Source organism: Geotrypetes seraphini, chromosome 5, assembly GCF_902459505.1.
Source record: "Geotrypetes seraphini chromosome 5, aGeoSer1.1, whole genome shotgun sequence".
In the NCBI taxonomy this organism is placed as follows: domain Eukaryota; kingdom Metazoa; phylum Chordata; class Amphibia; order Gymnophiona; family Dermophiidae; genus Geotrypetes; species Geotrypetes seraphini.
In genome coordinates, this window is record NC_047088.1 from 90,614,436 (window position 1) to 90,634,019 (window position 19,584).

The 19,584-nt window shown below is 40.5% G+C and overlaps 1 protein-coding gene across 1 annotated transcript in view; it reads right to left on the bottom strand.

The window, feature by feature from the left end:
* LOC117360476 (rho GTPase-activating protein 6-like) overlaps positions 1-19,584 on the bottom strand; it is a 148,092-nt gene that overhangs the window by 59,640 nt on the left and 68,868 nt on the right. Inside the window, exons 4-6 of the mRNA XM_033944263.1 lie at positions 13,549-13,793; positions 8,173-8,368; positions 6,200-6,255 (exon numbers count right to left, since the gene is read on the bottom strand). Coding sequence (XP_033800154.1) covers positions 6,200-6,255; positions 8,173-8,368; positions 13,549-13,793 — 497 coding nt within the window. The remainder of the gene's footprint in view (positions 1-6,199; positions 6,256-8,172; positions 8,369-13,548; positions 13,794-19,584) is intronic.

Sequence of the window (19,584 nt, forward strand, 5' to 3'; positions counted from 1 at the left end):
GAGAAAATGAAAGTAGAATTAGGACAAGAACAAAAAAGGGGAGTACAGTGCTTAGACATTATTTTTTTCTATTAATATTAATCATTGTAAAAGCTGTGCAAGGTTTTCAAGTTTATTTTTATTTTGATATATCGCCTATCAAGACGTCTAGGTGGTTTTGTAAGCTTGATAGTTTATATCTTCTGCAAACAATGCAAAATATACAGTATTAATTACGGTACATTAAAGTTCATTGTCCTAAATAGACGAGAAAAAGGACCCCAGAATGAAAATCCTTTAGGCCTCCTCTTTTTTTAAGCTCCATTAGGGTTCATTGTCAGCCGCTGTGGTAAAAGCTCTTACCACAGTGGCCGGCGATAAAAAACCCTAACGCAGTTTGATAAAAAGAGGCCTTAAAGAGCAAAGTAGATGTTGATAGATTGAAATTATTTCTTTGCTAATACAGTATAATCTCGTTATAACAGACTCGCTTATAACGGAACCTCGTCTATAGCGGACGAGGTCCGCTGGTCCCGACCGTGTGCCTTTATAAACATGCAGAAAATCATCGCATATAGCGGACTCACATATAATGGTCTTTTGGATATAACGGACAACCAATTTGATCCCCAGAGCCGCTTTTAGCTGCAGTTTTGTTCGGCTATAAAAGACATGCAGGCTCCGTCTACAAGGCGCGTGATGTGCTGGTGATATAGTATCAAAATGCAGTCCAGAAGAAAATGATAGACAACTATGGGCAGCTAAAGTCGAGCCAGCATGGCTTCTGCAAGGGCAGGTCATGCCTCACAAACTTATTATACTTCTTTGAGGGGGTAACCAGCCAGGTGGATAAAGGGGAATCCATAGATATCATTTACCTTGACTTCCAAAAAGCCTTCGACAAGGTGCCACATGAAAGACTACTAAGGAAGCTATGGAACCATGGGGTGCAAGGGGAGGTCCACCGATGGATCAAAAACTGGCTGGCGGACAGGAAACAGAGGGTTGGAGTAAAGGGACATTACTCAGACTGGCAACGGGTCACGAGCGGAGTTCCACAGGGGTCGGTGCTGGGACCGCTCCTATTCAATATATTAATTAACGATCTGGAAGCAGGAACAAAATGTGAGGTTATTAAATTTGCGGATGACACCAAACTATATCGCAAGGTCAATAACATGGAGGACTGCGAAGATCTCCAAAAAGATCTGACAACACTGGAAAAATGGGCCAAAAAGTGGCAAATGAGTTTCAACATAGGGAAATGCAAGGTCATGCATATAGGGAAAAAAAGCCCGATGTTCACTTACAAAATGGGGGGATCAGCGCTAGGGGTGAGCGACCTTGAAAGAGACCTGGGAGTGATGGTAGACACAACATTGAAGGCGTCGGCGCAGTGTGCCACGGCCTCAAGGAAAGCAAACAGAATGTTGGGTATCATTAAGAAGGGTATCACGACCAGGACAAAGGAAGTCATCCTGCCACTGTATCGTGCTATGGTGCGCCCGCACCTGGAGTACTGTGTTCAGTTCTGGTCGCCGTACCTCAAGAAGGACATGGAGGTACTTGAGAGGGTCCAGAGAAGAGCAACTAAGCTAATAAAGGGCATGGAGGACCTCTCATATACTGACAGACTGAAAAAGCTAGGGCTTTTCTCCCTGGAAAAGCGGAGACTTAGAGGAGACATGATAGAAACCTTCAAGATCATGAAGGGCATAGAAAAAATAGACAGGGACAGATTTTTCAAATTAAGGGGATCAATAAGTACAAGGGGGCACTCAGAGAAATTGAAAGGGGAGAGGTTTAGAACAAACGCCAGGAAGTTCTTCTTCACACAGAGGGTGGTGGATACATGGAATGCGCTACCAGAGGATGTGATAAACAGGAGCAAGCTACAGGGGTTCAAAGAAGCTTTGGATAGGTACTTGGAAGACAAAGGGATTGATGGATACAGATAAGAGTAAAGGTAGATTATAGGGATGGGATTAGAGGTAAGTTACAAAATTAATCAGGGACCACTGTTCAGGCACTAGGCCTGATGGGCCGCCGCGGGAGCGGACTGCTGAGCAAGATGGACCTCTGGTCTGACTCAGCGGGGGCAACTTCTTATGTTCTTATGTTCTTATGTATGCCTAAGATGATCTCTCCTCTCAGCATGAGGTACATTAATTGGATCAATTTCAAGATAAGAATAGCTACTGATCATCATGTCATCTAAGAGAGCTAAAAATGATGCCTCTTTTCTAATTTAATCGGCATCAAAGTGTTCCAATCATGATCAGTTAATACTGGAGAAGGCCCTTGCAGATCTACTCTATAAAATACTTCAAATATTAAAACAGAAATAACATCTAACATGTTTGCATATGGTCAGCGCCACTTAAATAAATAAATATCCTTCAGCATGATTATGAAGACTTAGCCAATTGAATGAGGATAAATATCTCAACTTTCATTTACTGGAGGGACTGGAACATACTGAACGAGCAAATTTGACTGAGTTCTTATGCAATTTTCTGCCTCAGATATTGAATATTAAATTTGATGTGCCTCTCATTATAGAACATGCTCATCACATTCTGTCTAGGCCCATTCCTTGGAATCCTTTCCTAGGCCAATTGTGATGAAACTCCTGCAATATAATCAAGCTTTGCAAATAATACAAACAGCTAATGAGAAAAAAAATCATTAGTGTTCTATGGCTGTAAGCGGATGATATCACAATCATTATTCCCATCTCTATACTGTCAACCGAAACCAGACAATTCATCTCATCAATCATCAACCAAGTAGAACAATGGTCAACAAACTCCAAACTAAAGCTAAATCTGGAAAAAACCAAGATATTCATGGCCACTCCAACAAACAAACCAACAGAATCGACTATCAACCTAAATGGAAGGAACTTCCCAATTAACCCTACCATCAAAATCCTAGGAGTCACCCTAGATCAGCAACTGACACTCGAAGCCCACACTAGCAACATAATTAAAAATTGCTTCCAATTAATATGGAAACTATGCACGGTAAAACCATACTTCAATTTCATATCATTCAAATTGTTGGTCTAGTCTCTGATCCTGAGCTCACTACACTACTGCAACATAATCTACCTAGGATCTCACAAAAAAAACATCAAGAAAATGAGACTCATCCAAAACACAGCTGTTCAACTAATCTTTGGCTTGAAAAAAATCAGACCACGTTACCCCATACTACAAGAAACTCCACTGGCTACCAATCGAGGCCAGAATAATCTTCATATTTGGGTGCCTCTGCTTCAAGACCCTCCTCGGTTCAACTCCCACCTACCTCCTACAACACCTCACCCTACAGGACAACCTCTGCCTCTCTTGCAGAACATTACTGTTCATATTTCCTTCTCCCAAAGGATGCAAATTCAAAAGATTCCTCAACAGGTCAATCTCCTTTCAAGCAGGGATCTGGAACAGCACCTTAAGTGACCTAATCCTGAATGCACTAACATATCACTCATTCAGAAAATCACTAAAAACCCACTTATTCGACAAATTTATCTGATTCCTCAATTCTGCCCATCAACTACCTCGTCTTACACATTCCTTCCTCCTTCCCCCTTCCGTCCCTTCACTCAACTGTCTTCTACCCTTCCCAATTCTAACTGATGTAATGCCATCTCGCTGGCCTTATAGTATCTCTTGTTGTACACCGTCTTGAACTGAAAAGATATGACGGGATATAAATAAAGCTATTATTATTATTCACCTCATATTCATCTAAAGCCACTACCATACAGCATAAGTTTTTTCTTGATATATGCCCTAAAAATTCTGGGCACTCAGAATGGCTTATTTTACCCTGCTAGGGTGCGGATCACCTATCACAACATTACAAAGAATTTTGAAGACCCGAATCTGCTCCTTCAGTTCCTGAATGGACACTCAGGAAACCTGGCATAATCTACAGTATATTTTACATTTGAAACTTATCTCACTACATATGGATAACTATCTGATCTCTTCTAATATGTATACATGCTATTTGTAAGGCCCATACTAAGTAGCCTTGCTTTGCATATCATTTATATATGCCTGTTGTAATTGTAGTTTTATTTAAGTTCTCTGTTCAGTTATATAAGATATATATTTATTTATTCATTTTTAAAATTTAAATAGTTACATACATAAAATATTATAAAATTCAGAACAAGGTTAGAACAAAACAAACAGATTCAATCCTTACATAAAATCAATTTCTCAGAGAAATGCATCTGCAAATAATTGTGTTTTCAGCATTTTCCTAAATGAGCTCCTATCTCTACATTTTCGGATTTGACCAACCATGCTATTCCACAACTTAACCCCTGCACATGTAAAAGTCATGGCATCCATTTCCACATATTTAGGGTTAGCCTTCGTTTTCAGCAATGCTGAACTTTCAGAGCACAATGATCTTAATGGTTGATACTCAGACATCAAACCTTTAAAAAATTCAGGGATTGTACCATATAAAAATTGGTGACATATCATAATTGCTTTGTATTGAATTCTGAATGCAACTGGCAGCCAATGCAATTGACAGAGATATGGAGTAATATGCTCATATCTTGATGTTCCAGTTATCAATCTAGCCGCAGCATTCTGTACCACTTGCAAAGCCCTGCACCTGGTCTTAGTTATTCCCAGGTACAGGACATTGCAATAGTCCAGACGCGACAAGGTCATTGCTTGTACAACAGCAGTCAGATTGTAACAACATTGTGTTGTTTTTTTTTTTTTTGGGGGGGGGGAGGGGGTTAAACATATTTTTATTGACAGTGAATTTAAACGATACAATAAATGTATATGTGCAAAGCATATTTGCACTGTCTTTACCACCTGACAACCCATCTTTTAAATAATCTCCAATAAAAATACCAAGACTAAACTTGCCATATTACTTAACTCCAGTATATTTCAGGTAATATACTGCATCACTACTAGACCACCAAAAATCCTATATTATTATGAACTGGCCCCTTAAATACGTTCTAATTATTTAGGTTATCAGGATGAAATAATTGTTGAAGTTTAGTGATTTTCACTTTCTTCTAATTGTTTAATAGGTATGTGTAGGTGAAAAGTCTAAGCAGATTTGATGAACTGTTTGTGCCTCAGTTCTCATTGTGGAAAATAATCACACTAATATATAAAGTTCATAAATTATGTAGAAGTACAGAACTCAAAAATTCCTATATCAAAAATTCATACCATTCAAAGTGCAAAATAGTGCTTGTCAGTAAATGATTTATCTTCTAAACCATCAGGGTCTTCAGTATGTCAGAAGACATACTGAAGACCCTGATGGTTTAGAACAGGGGTGTCCAACCATTTGGCTTCCCTGGGCCGCATTGGCTGAAAAAAAATTTTCTGGGGCCGCACAAATACGCAAACATTGCAGCAAGACAGAGGAGGGAGCTGGCAAGATGGTAAACACCCGGGGACAGCAAAGGAAAACACTGCATCGCCCTTGACCGGGGCCGCACAAAATACTTCACAGGGCCGCAGGTTGGACACCCCTGATTTAGAAGATAAATCATTTACTGACAAGCACTATTTTGCACTTTGAATGGAATGAATTTTTGATATATGAATTTTTGAGTTCTGTCAGTTTTCATTGGGCATCCATAAGACCAGTTTTGAGAAGAGAATTCATGGACATTTCTCACACTATTTCAAACACCTTGGTATTTAACCTAGCAACACGTTCTTTTAAGATCTGAAACAGCGATGCGATTGTCGATTGAGTCAGTTGGGGAGACTCATTATAAAAGAACAAAGACCACAGCAATTTCAGTTGCAGGTCCACGATTGTGGAGCCAGTTGTCAGGTCATTTGAAATTATGTAGGGAGCTAAAATCTTTTAAAAAGGAATTGAAAACTTACTTATTTTCACAAACTTTTTTCTAGAGTGAAATGTTGTGAAATATTCCTTTTCGATTGAAATGTCTTTGTGAGATTTTATATTTGAAATTTTAGATGAGGGAATGATGTAGTAGGGTTACTTGTTACAGTTTGTTTTGTTGTGAAGATTATGTGAAATATTCTGTTTTTATTGTAATCCGCCTAGGTTGTAGGCGGAAAGGACATTTGTAAAATCCACAAACAATGCCCCTCCCTAATAGACACAGTCTGTAAGTGCAGCACTACACACACAGGAAACACTCTATACTGTAGTTAGCAAAACAGCTATTTTATGGTACCTGTCGAACTCTTTTCCTGGAACTTCCCACTCGAAAGATGCCCACAGTGTGGAGACCTGTAATGTAAAATTAGATGTGATCAGATGATAGTTCTGTCAGCCGTGCAGTAGAAAGACAGCATCTGCTCCATGAGTTCAAAATTGAAAAAAACATATAGTTACCTTTAGGTGAATAAGTCCTTTTAAAAAAGAAATTCTGCAACAGCTAATCTCGACATATGGTTATAAACTACCCATATAAGAACAGGAGGTACATTGGGCACTCCAGGGGCAGGGCCAAAAGTTACCTATATTGGAATAGGAGGTACAAAGGGTATTCTAAAGACACAGCTAAATGATATTTCGACAGTAGCAATTTCTCTTTCTGGGTAGCCATCCATCTAGTCAAGTTCAAGTTCAATTTATTTGATATACAGTACTCCCCCAATATTCATGGGGGTTCCCTTCCAGGAACCCCCATGAATGTCAAAAAACTATGAATACGGTTTTTAGGCCAGGGGAGACAGGAGAGGGAAGCTGGAGAGGCAGGAGAGGGCAGGTCCTGATTGGTGAGGCCCGACTATAGTACAGGAAGAGGCAGTCTCCTGCCTCTCCAGCTGCCCTCTCCTGCCTCCCCTTCGCGATTGGAAAATACCGCAAATGACCGGGACCGTGGACCGTGAATTTGCGGGAGAGCACTGTACCGCAAATATAAAACCAAGATTAAAATCTCAGCAGTTTATAATAAAAAGGGAAGGGGACAAACATAAACATATTAACAAAATTATGAATGAACAATAAATTTAGAGACATAAGGGAAAAAGAAGAATGGGTTGGTTATAATAAAAACAGAGGAAAGGGAAGGGATAAAAATGTATTTTGTTGAGGTAAAAATTAAGCATACTTGATTTCTGCCCACGCCTATTGAATTATAAGCAAAATTCCAGAGAAAGATAAATGCCTGTAATTGTATCTAAGTGTCCAAGAGTGAACATTCAGCACAAAGATGGTAAAATGAAACACCGGAGAGTTATGAGCAGAATGCTAGAGAGAAATAATATGCCTTTAATTGCATCTTAAATGTCAAAAATGACCTTTCAGTACGAAGATAGTAAGGTAAGGAGTTCCACAGAGTGGGAGCCATGTGGCAAAAGAAGAGTTCCTGTGAGAATCAAGGAATAATTGTCAAAACGAGGGAACAACCAGTAACTGTTGTTGGGATGATCGTAGGGTTCTTTGCGGAGAATATTGAACCAGGAAACTATTGCACAGAGACCTGAGGAAGGTAGATATGTGTGCATGAGCACGCGCATGCATGTTCACTGGCTTTATCTAAACAGAGAGGGCCAGTGAAAATTGAGTTTACAGACAAAAGGATTAGTCATCCGCTTACCTACATGCAGCAGCCATGCCACTGAACACTGGCCCTAACATTTTTACTCTGTTTCTCTAACCTCATCTCACTCATGTCCCTGTAGCTCTCTCCTCATCTCACACCTCCCAGTACCCATCAACCCCTCACTCTGCTTGATCACATTTCTCGGTTTTGTCTCATATATCATCCCTTGTGTTATTCTTCAGCCCCCATGATTGAAACGTTCAAGATAATGAAGGAAATAGACTTAGTAGATAAAGAGAGGTTGTTCACCCTCTCCAAGGTAGGGAGAACGAGAGGGCGCTCTCTAAAGTTAAAAGGAGATAGATTCCGTACAAACGTAAGGAAGTTCTTTTTCACCCAGAGAGTGGTGGAAAACTGGTACGCTCTTCTAGAGGCTGTAGTAGGGGAAAACACCTTCCAGGGATTCAAGACAAAATTACACAAGTTCCTACTGAACAAGGACCTACACTGGTAGGCCTAGATTCAGTTAGGGCTCAGGTCCTTGACCTGGGTGGCCGCCGCAGGAGCGGACTGCTGGGCATGATGGATCACTGGTCTGACCCAGCAGCGGCAATTCTTATGACTGTTTAAATATATACATCACTTTGTATTCTTACCGTAAGTTTCCATGTGCTGGCAACACCTCTCCAGAACACGCGGCACCTGCCTGTAGATGGGGTTAAGGCTTAGCTTCTTGTTTCTTTCCATTAGTCTCCGACTCTCCAACTCATTTGGATGGGAAAGCTGTAGTGCTTCCAGTAGACGAGAATTATTGTCATCTAAATCAGTAATGGAATCCACAGAAAGCGCCCCCTAGATGAAGCAAGAGTATCATATACTATATGCAAAGCCTTACATACTGCATGAGAAGATAGAGCATATATTCATTCACAAAGGCTGAGTGACATATCTAAACAGAGAAATCTAAAATATTTTTCCTTGTACAAACTTATCCATCAGAAGTCTCTTGTGTTTCTTCTCACCTCTCCCTCTGCTTTTTATTCTCTCTTCTCACTTCCCCCCAGTTCTTGCTTCTTCTTATTGTTCATTATTCCCTGACCACCATTTTACAAAACCGCACAACGGGTTTTTAGCGCTGGCTGGCATGCTGAACTCTATGACCGCTGGAGTAGCACAGAGCATTAAGCACACTGGCCGATGCTAACGACTTCTTGTGTGGTTTTGTAAAAGGGTGGGGGGAGGTTAATTGGCAAAATAGCCTCAATAATTGTTTAAAAAATTTAATTGGGTGATAGGCACTTATCGCATGGACCTTAGCTACACCTAATGCCTAAGTGGGTGTTATTATGGGTGGAGCATGACTTAGGTACCACTAAGCATGATTCTCCAAAAACCTAGGCACCTGAAGTGTAGGCCTTTAAAACCCTGGCCTATATTTCAGGCGCCTAAGTTTCTACATAGGCACCGCTAGCTGCAAATCTGTAAACGACGCCTAAGTGTGATTGACACACAGCCAGTGTCAGTTTTCTAGGTGCTGGTCAATTTAGGCGCCGTTAATAGAATCAGCCCCTTAGTGCCAATAATAGGTGAAACAATTATTGGCGCTAACTAGCACCAGTTGGATTTTCACGCTATTCTATGATGCTATTGTATAAAGAAGCCATGTAAATCTTTTAGCATGCAACTGAAAAGGGGGTGTGGCCATGGGAGTGACACAGGTGGGTCAGGGGCATTCACTAAAGATGCATGCACCATTATAGAATTCGGAGGATACATGTCTAATTTATGCACAAGGATTTATACCTGTCTCCAGATGGTGTAGATCCTCATGCTCAAAGTTGGGCATAGACCCTGACACTAAATGCTATTAGATAGATTGTGAGCCCACCGGAACAGATAGGGAAAATGCTTGAAGTACCTGTATGTAAACCGCTTTGAGTGTGATTGTATAACTACAAAAAGGCGATATACGTGTCCTATTTCTATAAACAGTACTTATTTTTTTCAGTACCCAAATTTGAGTGCCAATTACTGGATCAAGTCCATGGTGTCAAACAAAACAAATAAAAATACAAAACAGATATAAGAACATAAGAACATAAGAACATAAGCAGTGCCTCTGCCGGGTCAGACCATAGGTCCATCCTGCCCAGCAGTCCGCTCCCGCGGCGGCCCAAACAGATCATGACCTGTCTGAATCATCTGAAGGGGCTCCCCTGCCACCTTGGCCTCCCAATTTGGTCCTGCCTTCCCATCGAAGTCCCAGCCCTCCGGTCCTGCACATGCATGACCTGGTTGGTTTATACTCATTACCTGACAAACTTTCTATACTTTTGTTACATCCCAGCTCCTCCCTCAGTATACACAAACATACACTGTGAACTGAAAAAAAAACACACCAAAATGGTTTTTGTCACATCTTTCACAGAACTCGGACGATTATTATGAAATTTAGTGTGTCGTGTCCTGAATGAAGCTGATGTAAAATGTTGTAAATATTTCCCCAGCACCAGAATACTACCTTGTGAAAATAAATTCTTGCTATGGGATACGCATAGAAATGCTACCTTGTGAAAATTAATTGTTGCTATGGGATCCGCGCAGAAGCAGACGATAGTTTTTAAACAGTCTCTGTATCAAAATGGTTTTCACTGACCCTCACCCCTTGCCTCCTAAAGCGGTAGTGGCAGTGGACGGCCAGCAAGAGCAGCGCTGCCACTCCTGCTTTAAGAGACTTGAAGGATGGGAGGAGAGTTGGTCAACAAATCAGCAATCCCCATTTTAAAAAAAACAATGGATCGATTCACCCGAAGTGAATTGATTCGAATCAGGAATTGGGCAGCAGAAATTGGGAGATTACTGCCTAATCTGTAGCTAGGGAGTCCCATGTGTAAGAATACAGTATTTTGCTTGTCCTTGGAAAAAAGTAGTATATAAACCGAAAGATTGAATTGGATTGGACTGGAGTTCACTTAGGACAGCCACTTAGGATAGCCATCCGGGTACCGCCATTGAATACTGGTTCGGGAAGCTTCCCGGGGGCTAACCAAGTACTTGGATATCCAGTGCTGGAACCCAGATAGGGGTTGTTATTTAACATCCTGGTCTAACTTAGCTGCCAGCAGCCAGCATTTAAAGAAATGCTGACCGCTGCTGTCCAGATACTGCCACCATTGTTGCCTACGGTGACTTCATAAAATAGGCTTAAAATTAGACTTCTCACATAGGCATCCAGCTATAAAATCATATGTCAATACCTGCTACAGTTCTGTTATTTATTGTACAATAGAAACAATACAGGTTATTAAAACACAAAATACCTGTTCCCAGAGTTGCAAAATGACTGTCATGTGGAAAGACCAATAATTTTCTCACTAAACCAGCGGGTTCTAACTTGGAACAAAAAGATTTTCCAGATATTTTTCATCCCACACAGGCACAGCTTGAAGGTAAGTGATGTAAAACCAAAAATACTGCATGCTAATTAGGATCTGAATCAAACATAATTATGCCCAACAGAAAAGAAATAAAGGTTGATATATAAAATTTTTATAAAAGGAACTAAAGGTGCCACCTTTTTATAAGACTAACAGTGCATATTTTGAAATGGAACGAAAGCTGATCAAAAAGTATTAATGTAGTCCAATTTTTTTTTGTTTTTATTTATTAATCATTATTCATATGCTTTCAAGTGGACTAATATTGCAACCACACTACTTTATCCAAAAAAAGAAAAAGGAAACTTTTTTTAAAGGACACTTTTACAAAGCCATTTAGCACAGGCCACTGTGGTAACAGCCCCGAAGTCCTTAGGGATTTAAAGGGCTTCGGGGCTATTATTATGCAGCAACAACTAGTGTGGCTTTGTAAAAAGGGGGTGGGGGTGGGGAGGAGGTAAATTAGTCCCTTTATTTTCTAACTCTGTCTTCCATTTTTGCTTGCATCTTTTGCTGTCTATTAACATGTTTTATTGTGTATTGCAGCAGAACAAAGACTCAGCATTCCCGCAGGGAGATCCCTCCGAATGAGTATGGCGTACAAAAGATCCTACAGCCATTTCCTACCTCAGCAATGGAATCAACTACTCACACAGATCAGGTCGCTAGACTCACTAATGACCTTCCGCAGAGCAGTAAAGACCTTCCTCTTCCACCAATAGGGCCATTAAAAACTGCCTCCTCAATATACTTCTCCTAGTACTCTTCGCTATGGCCAGTCTGGCCTCTAGAATAAGGTCTGTTATTGGCTACTGTAACCTATTTGTTGTCATGACTAGTCTGTTTTCAAACGACTGTGAATGTCTATTTGTAACCCGTTCTGAGCGTCTGGGAGAACGGGATAGAAATCGAAATAAATAATTAAATATCTTGTATTGTTATTTGAATATTTTTACTGCTGTAATTATCTATTGCTCATGTTTGACTTATTCTTGCTATACATACACCACCTTGAGTTAATCCCTTCAAAAAGTAATAAATAAATTACTATTACTAAATAAGTATATAATATCTAGCAGACATGGAAGAAGCTACACTGGAATTAAGAGATATAATCATGTTTAGTATGGATTTTATGTTCAAATCTGTTTTATTATGAATACAAAACAACAAACAACAAAGACAACAAAGTCAAAGGAATTAACGTCCAACAATACAAAAGTTATCGCGCTGCTTTGGTAGAACAAGAGTAGAACACCACCCCCGTTCCCGATCCCTACCCAAGCAGCAATAACCACCCGAACAAAAGCCCCGCCCCCCTCTTTTCCCATGAAGCGTACAGAAGACAACCAAAAAACTCCAAAATGCCAAAGGCCCATGCTCTGGCGGCCCTTGGCAGCTACAGTAAGAAGGCCCCCCCAACAAACAACAAAACAACAGCAACAACAAAAAAAGGAAGTGCCTGAAGTGACCAATCCCAGGAGTGAGTGCGATGGACCTCAACAAGGCTAAGCAAGAGGATTCAAAAGGAGACTGCGACCTTGAGGAGATAAAGAATCCAAATAGACTCCACACACAAGCATTAGTATGGATTTTATAAAAGCTATAAAATATTAAGATCCAAAACGCCTTCTGCTTGAGTACCTGATTGTAAAACCGCTTAGATAACCTTGATAGGCGGTATATTAAAAAACCTAATAAACTTGAACTTGAAACTATAAAGGCCAAGTTTGATTAAACCACCCTGTATTACCTGCAATGCATAGGGAACTTTTAGCCTGTGTATATCACAGTTAGATTTCAAAGGGAACCCACTTGCATTGCTTGTCTTTGATAATTAGCAGCAGTAAATTGCCTGCACTAAAAATATTTAGATATTTTGCAGTCATTAAGCAGGCATGGATGTTATTCAAAAATACTATCCTGAAAGCCCAAACTAGATATATTCCAAGTATTAAAAAAGAAGGAAAGAAGACCAAACAGCAACCAGCGTGGTTAATGAGTAAAGGAAGCTATTAGAGCGAAAAGAAAACCCTTCAGAAAGTAGAAGAAGGATCTGACTGAAAATAATTGTAAACAGAACAAGGAATGGCAAGTCAAATGCAAGGCACTAATAAGGAAGGCAAAGCGAGTCCTTGAAAAGAAGATTACACTGGAAGCAAACACACACAGTAAAAACCTTTTTAGATATATTAAAAGCAAGAAGCCAAGAAGAGAATTGGTTGGACAGCTAGACTGCAGAGGGATAAAAGGGGATCTCAGGGAAGACAAGCCCATAGGGGAGGGGATTCCTCGCGGGGACGGGTGGGGACGGAGGGGATTCCTCGCGGGGACGGGTGGGGACGGAGGGATTCCTCGCGGGGACGGGTGGGGACGGAGGGATTCCTCACGGGGACGGGTGGGGACGGGTGGGACTTTGGCGGGGACGGGTGGGGACGGGTGGGATTTCTGTCCCCGCGCAACTCTCTACTTTAGAGCTTCCTTCCTTAAAATTCTAAAAATGCATAACTGGAGTACATGCAATTAATTCATTATTTAACAGATATTGCTCCTCGATCTCTGTCTTAAGATGCATATGTGACATATGTATCTTACCCTTCTCTGTGCTCGAGACGTATTGTCCAAGAATCTTGGAGACAGTGGAGCATCGGAGATCTCCAGTGATGAACCCAACAATGAATGCCGGTTCTTCTGTTTCTGTTCCAGGAATTCAGTCACTGTTGCCTCCACTGCCAGACAGTCCCGGCGACTCTCTTTCACTGCCTCCTGCTTCTGCTTATGTGCTCGATCATTGGCAATCACTTGAGACAAGGGTATGCCAAATGCCTGAGGAGGACAGTCTGGAATATAAAAAAACAGAGAGAGTTTGAGACTTTTTCTACTATGATTTGCGCACATGAGTAATTACAGACAATCTGCAGCTACTAATAACTTATGTACTAACAGTGGAGAGGTAATAGAAAACTGGTGCAGATAATTTAGGATAAAGGGAAGAACAAGTATGGATGATATAGAGTGACATAGAGAGCTGGTACCCATGATAGAATATGAGATAGATGATGGAGAAATAACTGAAGATGGGATGGGGAGCTGGTACAAAACACAGAAAACAAGTAAGAATGATGGAACGCAGAATATGATAAAGAGCAGATCTGAATTATAGGGTAGGCACAAATGATGAAGGATATGACTGAAAAATGGAGTTGATGACGAAGGGTGAGTAGCATTGACAAAAATTGTTATGATGAGCTAATATAGAGAGCAAATGCAGTGAAGGTATTTAATGACTGTGCATGTCACTGATTACTTTATGTACACTTCTTCCATATTCGTGGGGGTTAAGGGCAGTGCCAGCCTGTGAATATGGAAAAATCGAGAATAACTTTTAGGGCCGACTATGACCCACCTCCACCTCATGGATTACTGCTACTCCTTGGGTTCTGGCCAGGTACTAGTGGCCTGAATTGGCCTCCGTAAGAGTGGGCTACTGGGCTTGATGGAACGTTGGTCTGACCCAGTGGGGCTATTCTTATGTTCTCTCTCCCGCCTCCTGGGTCTCTCCACACCTTACCTGGTGGTCCAGCGGTGAAGCATGGCAGAAACAATCTTCCTACAAGCCTGCCCCATGCAGAGCCATCAACAAAAATGGCTGCCTGAATTCCCGCTGTAGTCTCATGAGAGTAAGGGAACTCACAGTAGCCATTTTTGTTGATAGCGCTGCACGGGGCAGGAGCTTAGGAAGATCACTGCTACCCCACTTCACTGCTAGACCATCAGGTAAGGTGTGGGGAGGTCCAGGAGGTGGGAGTTAGATCAGGGTTTAGAAACTCATGAATAAATGAAGTCTTGAGTCCTAAAAGCACGAATTTAGAGGGAGAAGTGCAATACGATTTTTAGTCCTGGGCAGTAAGTGTAATTTCCTAATTGCTCATTCCTAAAAAGTATACAAAAATGTCTGTTATTTCCAAAAAACTTTGCATTTGTGACCAGAGTAGTGAAGTTTTATAATTTACCTATTTAAAACATGGAAACGCCAAATTTTCATTTTTTTCATTCTTATGAAGTCATAAAAAGCAACATATGAATTACAATTAACATTTACTATATTTATATTGAAGTTATACAAAGATGAACACAGAAGATTTCAAAGTGAGTAGTTTTTGGCGATTTGCGAGTATATTGTAAGTCACTTTTTTAAAAATCTTTATTAATTTTTCAGAACTAATACAAAGTGCCAGGAATTATACAAAGTGCCAGGAATTAATAATTAAATAAACACTTATATTCAATCGATATCAATGCAGAAGAAAAATATCCCTCCCCTCCCATCCAACATATTTAATCAAAGAATAAACCAAAGAGATATTCCCCCGCCCTGGATATGTATGGAAATAAACAAAAATTAAAACAAAAGACAACTATAATAAAGTAACAAAGGATGTCAATGGGCCCCAAACCAATTTAAATAAATTGCTATGCCCCAACATATCAGCATTCATCTTTCCATATCTGTAGCAAAAACATAAACTCGCCCACCAAAAAGGAAAATTGAGGCGATCATAATTTTTCCAATTGCGAGTTACCATTTGTCATAAAGTCACTTTCAGGAATCAGCCCCCAGATGTAGTCTCCCATCATGTTCTCATTATATTGGCTTTGGCAGCGGTGTTTGAAATCCAGTATATCCTGATGGAAGTGCTCATCTTGCTCCTCTGAGTTTACTCCCATGTTCTTCTTGAATGTCTCAAGATGAGTATCAAGGGCATGGTCTTTGAGAGACATCTTACAGTCAATTTTATTATAATTCTTCGCTAGATTTTCAACCAACTTCCCATAGTTTCCAGCTTTGTGATTGCGCAAGAAGCCCCACATTACTGCAACAAAGTTGTTCCAAGCCACTTTCTCCTTCCTAGTTAGGTTCTTGGGAAATTCCTTGAACTCCAGGATCTTCTTTACCAGTGGCGTAGCGAGGGTGAGAGGTGCCCAGGAGGGAGACACCCCTCCCCCATCCTCTTCTCTGCCCCCCATCCCCATCCGCTCCTTCCCCACCCCCTCCTGCCATGCTTGTGTGCCCATTCCCTACCCCTGTACCTCTTTAACATTCCCAGCGCAAGCAGCAACCCTAGTCTGCTGCTTGTGCCAACTTCGGCTCCTCCTCTGACATCACGTCCTAGGCATGGGTCCAGGAAATGACATGAGAGGAAGAGCAGACGCTAGCATGAGCAGCAGATTGGGGTTGCTGCTCGCGCTGGGAATTTTAAGGAGATACAGGGGAAGGGAAGGAATGGGGGAGAGCAGAAATGAGGATGGGTACCAGTACCCCCACCAAGACAGTAGCCTGGACAGACTTCCCCCCTCCCCTTACTACACCACTGTTCTTTACGTATTTGTAGCACGACAAAGACACCAGCTTTGACCTTTGCCTCAGAAAGATTAGGGACGACATCTTGAAGGTACTTGAAGGCTGTCGACTCCTTATCTTCCAGGGGTGCACTGAATGAGCTAGTGGAAGAAACGGGTACTTGTTCCTGTTTTGGAGCAGCACAGCTTTGATGCTCCTGGATGAGTTGGCAATGAAGAGATGCCACTCTTTTGGGTTAAAGGCGATTCCAGTTGCCTCAAACAAACAGACTGGTCACATTGTGGCAAAAGCAGAGCCCATCTTGATGGTGAAGAAGGTGAAAAAGCTTGGTGACACTTCCTCTGATCTGTGACTTGCACACTTTCATGCAACAAGTTCCACTGCTTGAACCTTGATCAAGTCGTTGAGGTTTTTTTGGTTTCGATAGTATGGGTTTCTCTCATTAGCTACACCACTGATACTGTAAACAGGATCTTCTCTCTGACTTGCTGCTCTCTTCTGAAAACAGCAGCTCTCTCTCTGGGGGAGTGGGTATGAGGAGCTCAGAGAAATTTGGCACCAGGGTGATAGATGAAGAAATGTCCAGATATGGGATTGCAGATGCGTGCTTGCCAGTCCGACGTTTGGAAGGTCCACCATGCAGAAGTAGCAGTTGCTTGAGTGGTCAGTGGATTCCTGCCAGATTCTTGGGATAGCAAACTTCATTGCTCTCTTTTCCCCTCTGTACTATCCTGTAGAAAACCAAAATGAAATTGTGGTAATGAAAACAATAGATTTATTTCACCTATGACTACTGTGTATGAGATTCTCACAACATATTTCATATATGATATATTTTTAAATAGCATTGAAAATTGTAAATTTAAATATTTTTATAATTTAAACATTCTAAGAAATTTTAGAGCAGAAAATTCTACCATCCTAGTGAGAAACAAAATTGTCTTACCTTCCAGAGTTTTGGGGGGCAGTTCTCACATGTGAAGTCAGGTGCCAAAGGTTTGTTCTAATTGCTCATTCGTAATTGCCTTGTAGGCATCACACATCTTAGCAGATTCTTCTATGGAGTACTTTTTCCCTGTTGTCTTCATAAATTGGCCACATACATAGCAAAATGCATCTGCTGGATGTTTGCAGACTTTGGATGCCATCTAAAATAATGCAGATACGTTACCATTTAGGCAGTAGGAAATGAACTGAGCTGGTGGGCTTAAGATCTCTATAGTTATAGTGTTCTACTATTTATATTGATGGAAAGTTCTAGAAAGTTCTTGAAGTTATTCTAAGAGGCCCTTTTACTAAGGCCTATGGCCAAAATTAGTGCAAAAAAGGTAAATTTCAAAATATCAGTGTCCTGGTTACAAAAGCAAAGTTTGAGGGAAATGATAGCCATTTTCTATTCTTTCATGGCGTAGGCAATTAAGAAAAAACATTTATTACCCATGAACAAAAATAAAATAAAATGTTGTTACTATAGTGTTATTTTCCAAGAGAAACTTGAAAACGCTTTGGAATTAAGAAATAACTTTTTTTCCTGAAAAATAAGATTGGTGGAAGGTATTATAAGCAATTCTTTTACTTTCCCCTGCACCAACGCTCAAAAACTAAATCAAATGTCTACATCTCTCATTTTACAGTATGTTTGTCTTTTATTACAGAAATGTTATTCTTTCTAATCCCACTGTCTTGCTCTTTCTCCCTGTACATTGTGAGCTTATTGCTTTTTTCACTAATGTACAGGATGGTAAGCTGCCTTCCAACACTAAATTACATGATTCTCACACAGACAAGTAGTTCATCCTTACAAAGATCTAAGCATGCATCAGCAGGGTAGGCTCTTCCTTTTTCTCTCTTCATAAACAAAATTTATTGGTTCTCCAAGTATTTATCTTTGTATTCTTTCTGGTTTTCTTACTTTTAGAACTGAAGACTAATGCGCTTGGCTGAATGATGTGGCACTAAGATGCTAGCATAACAGACTGTGTTGGAGGGCTATGTAAAAATTTATAAAAGTGGGGCCTAGCTAGCTGCCACTGCTGGTGAGGACTGATCTCTATCAAACAGTAAACTTGTCAAATGCTTTATTTTACCTTTTAATTACCCACTCTCTGCTTTCAGTAACCATAAATCAAGCAACGGAGCAGCTCCATGTTATGCTTTGTATTATCTGCTCTTTCTCTTGGATTTCTGCCTTGTCTCAATTTATCAGAATAACTGCTGGCTAGGAATGAAAAGCTACACAGAAGCCTGAGGCCTAGGATCATATCATTCTGAGTAACAATATGTAAAGGTCACCAGCCCCCTAATAAAGTCATCAGAAAGATATAAAGTGGTTTTGCGAAGCCTTAGATATCAGTGATGTGCACAGTCATTAAAGACCTCCACTGCATCTAATATTATCTATTTCTGCCTTCTGCTCTCTATATTAGTCCCCATAACATTTTTCGTCAACTCACCCTTTGTCATGCCATCTTTTAGTCACATCCTTCATTTTCTGTGTTTACCCTATCATTCAGATCTGCTCTTCATCATATTCTGTGCCCCACCATTCATATTTGTTTTCTATGATTTATATCTTCAGTAATTTCTTCTGTCATTTGTCCTCTAAACCAGTTTTAGGAAGAAATTAATCAGTTGGTGGCTTCATATAACCCATAATACTATAGCGTACCTTTGGAAATCAGAGCCAGAACTGGACTACTGGAAAACACATTTAGCAGAAATAATTGAAAAGCATCTGTTTGCTGTTAAAGATACAGCAACAAGAAGAAGTGAGGTCCAAAAAAAGGAAGAGTCCAAGATGTAAACATCACATCAATTTATTAATAATCATGCTGAAAAGTCACTTGAATACACAAAGTCAGAGGCGTGAAGAAAGTACAAGAGGTTTATTTACAGCATGCCGGACTCTTGTGCAGTGAGCAGCCTGCTTACAAGAGTGCCAGAAACAGGAAATGCACGGACTTTTATGCCCTTTTCACAAACTAATATATGCAAAATCTACAACTTCTCATTTGTTACTTCTATAACTTTTCTACAATTATTATTGGTCCTAAGTCAGCACTTGTGATAGGTTCAGAGGTACAACTTATAGTCATATAGGAAGCTAGTTCATTTACCTGCTTAACTAAGCCTTGCAGTTCTAAATGTTACATGTTCAGGAGGGCAGGGTACATCATGGCTCAAACTCTTATCTATTTAGCTTGCAATGTGGTAAGGCAGGGACATACATTTCAAGCAGATGATGTCAGCAGATTGTACACTGTTTCCAT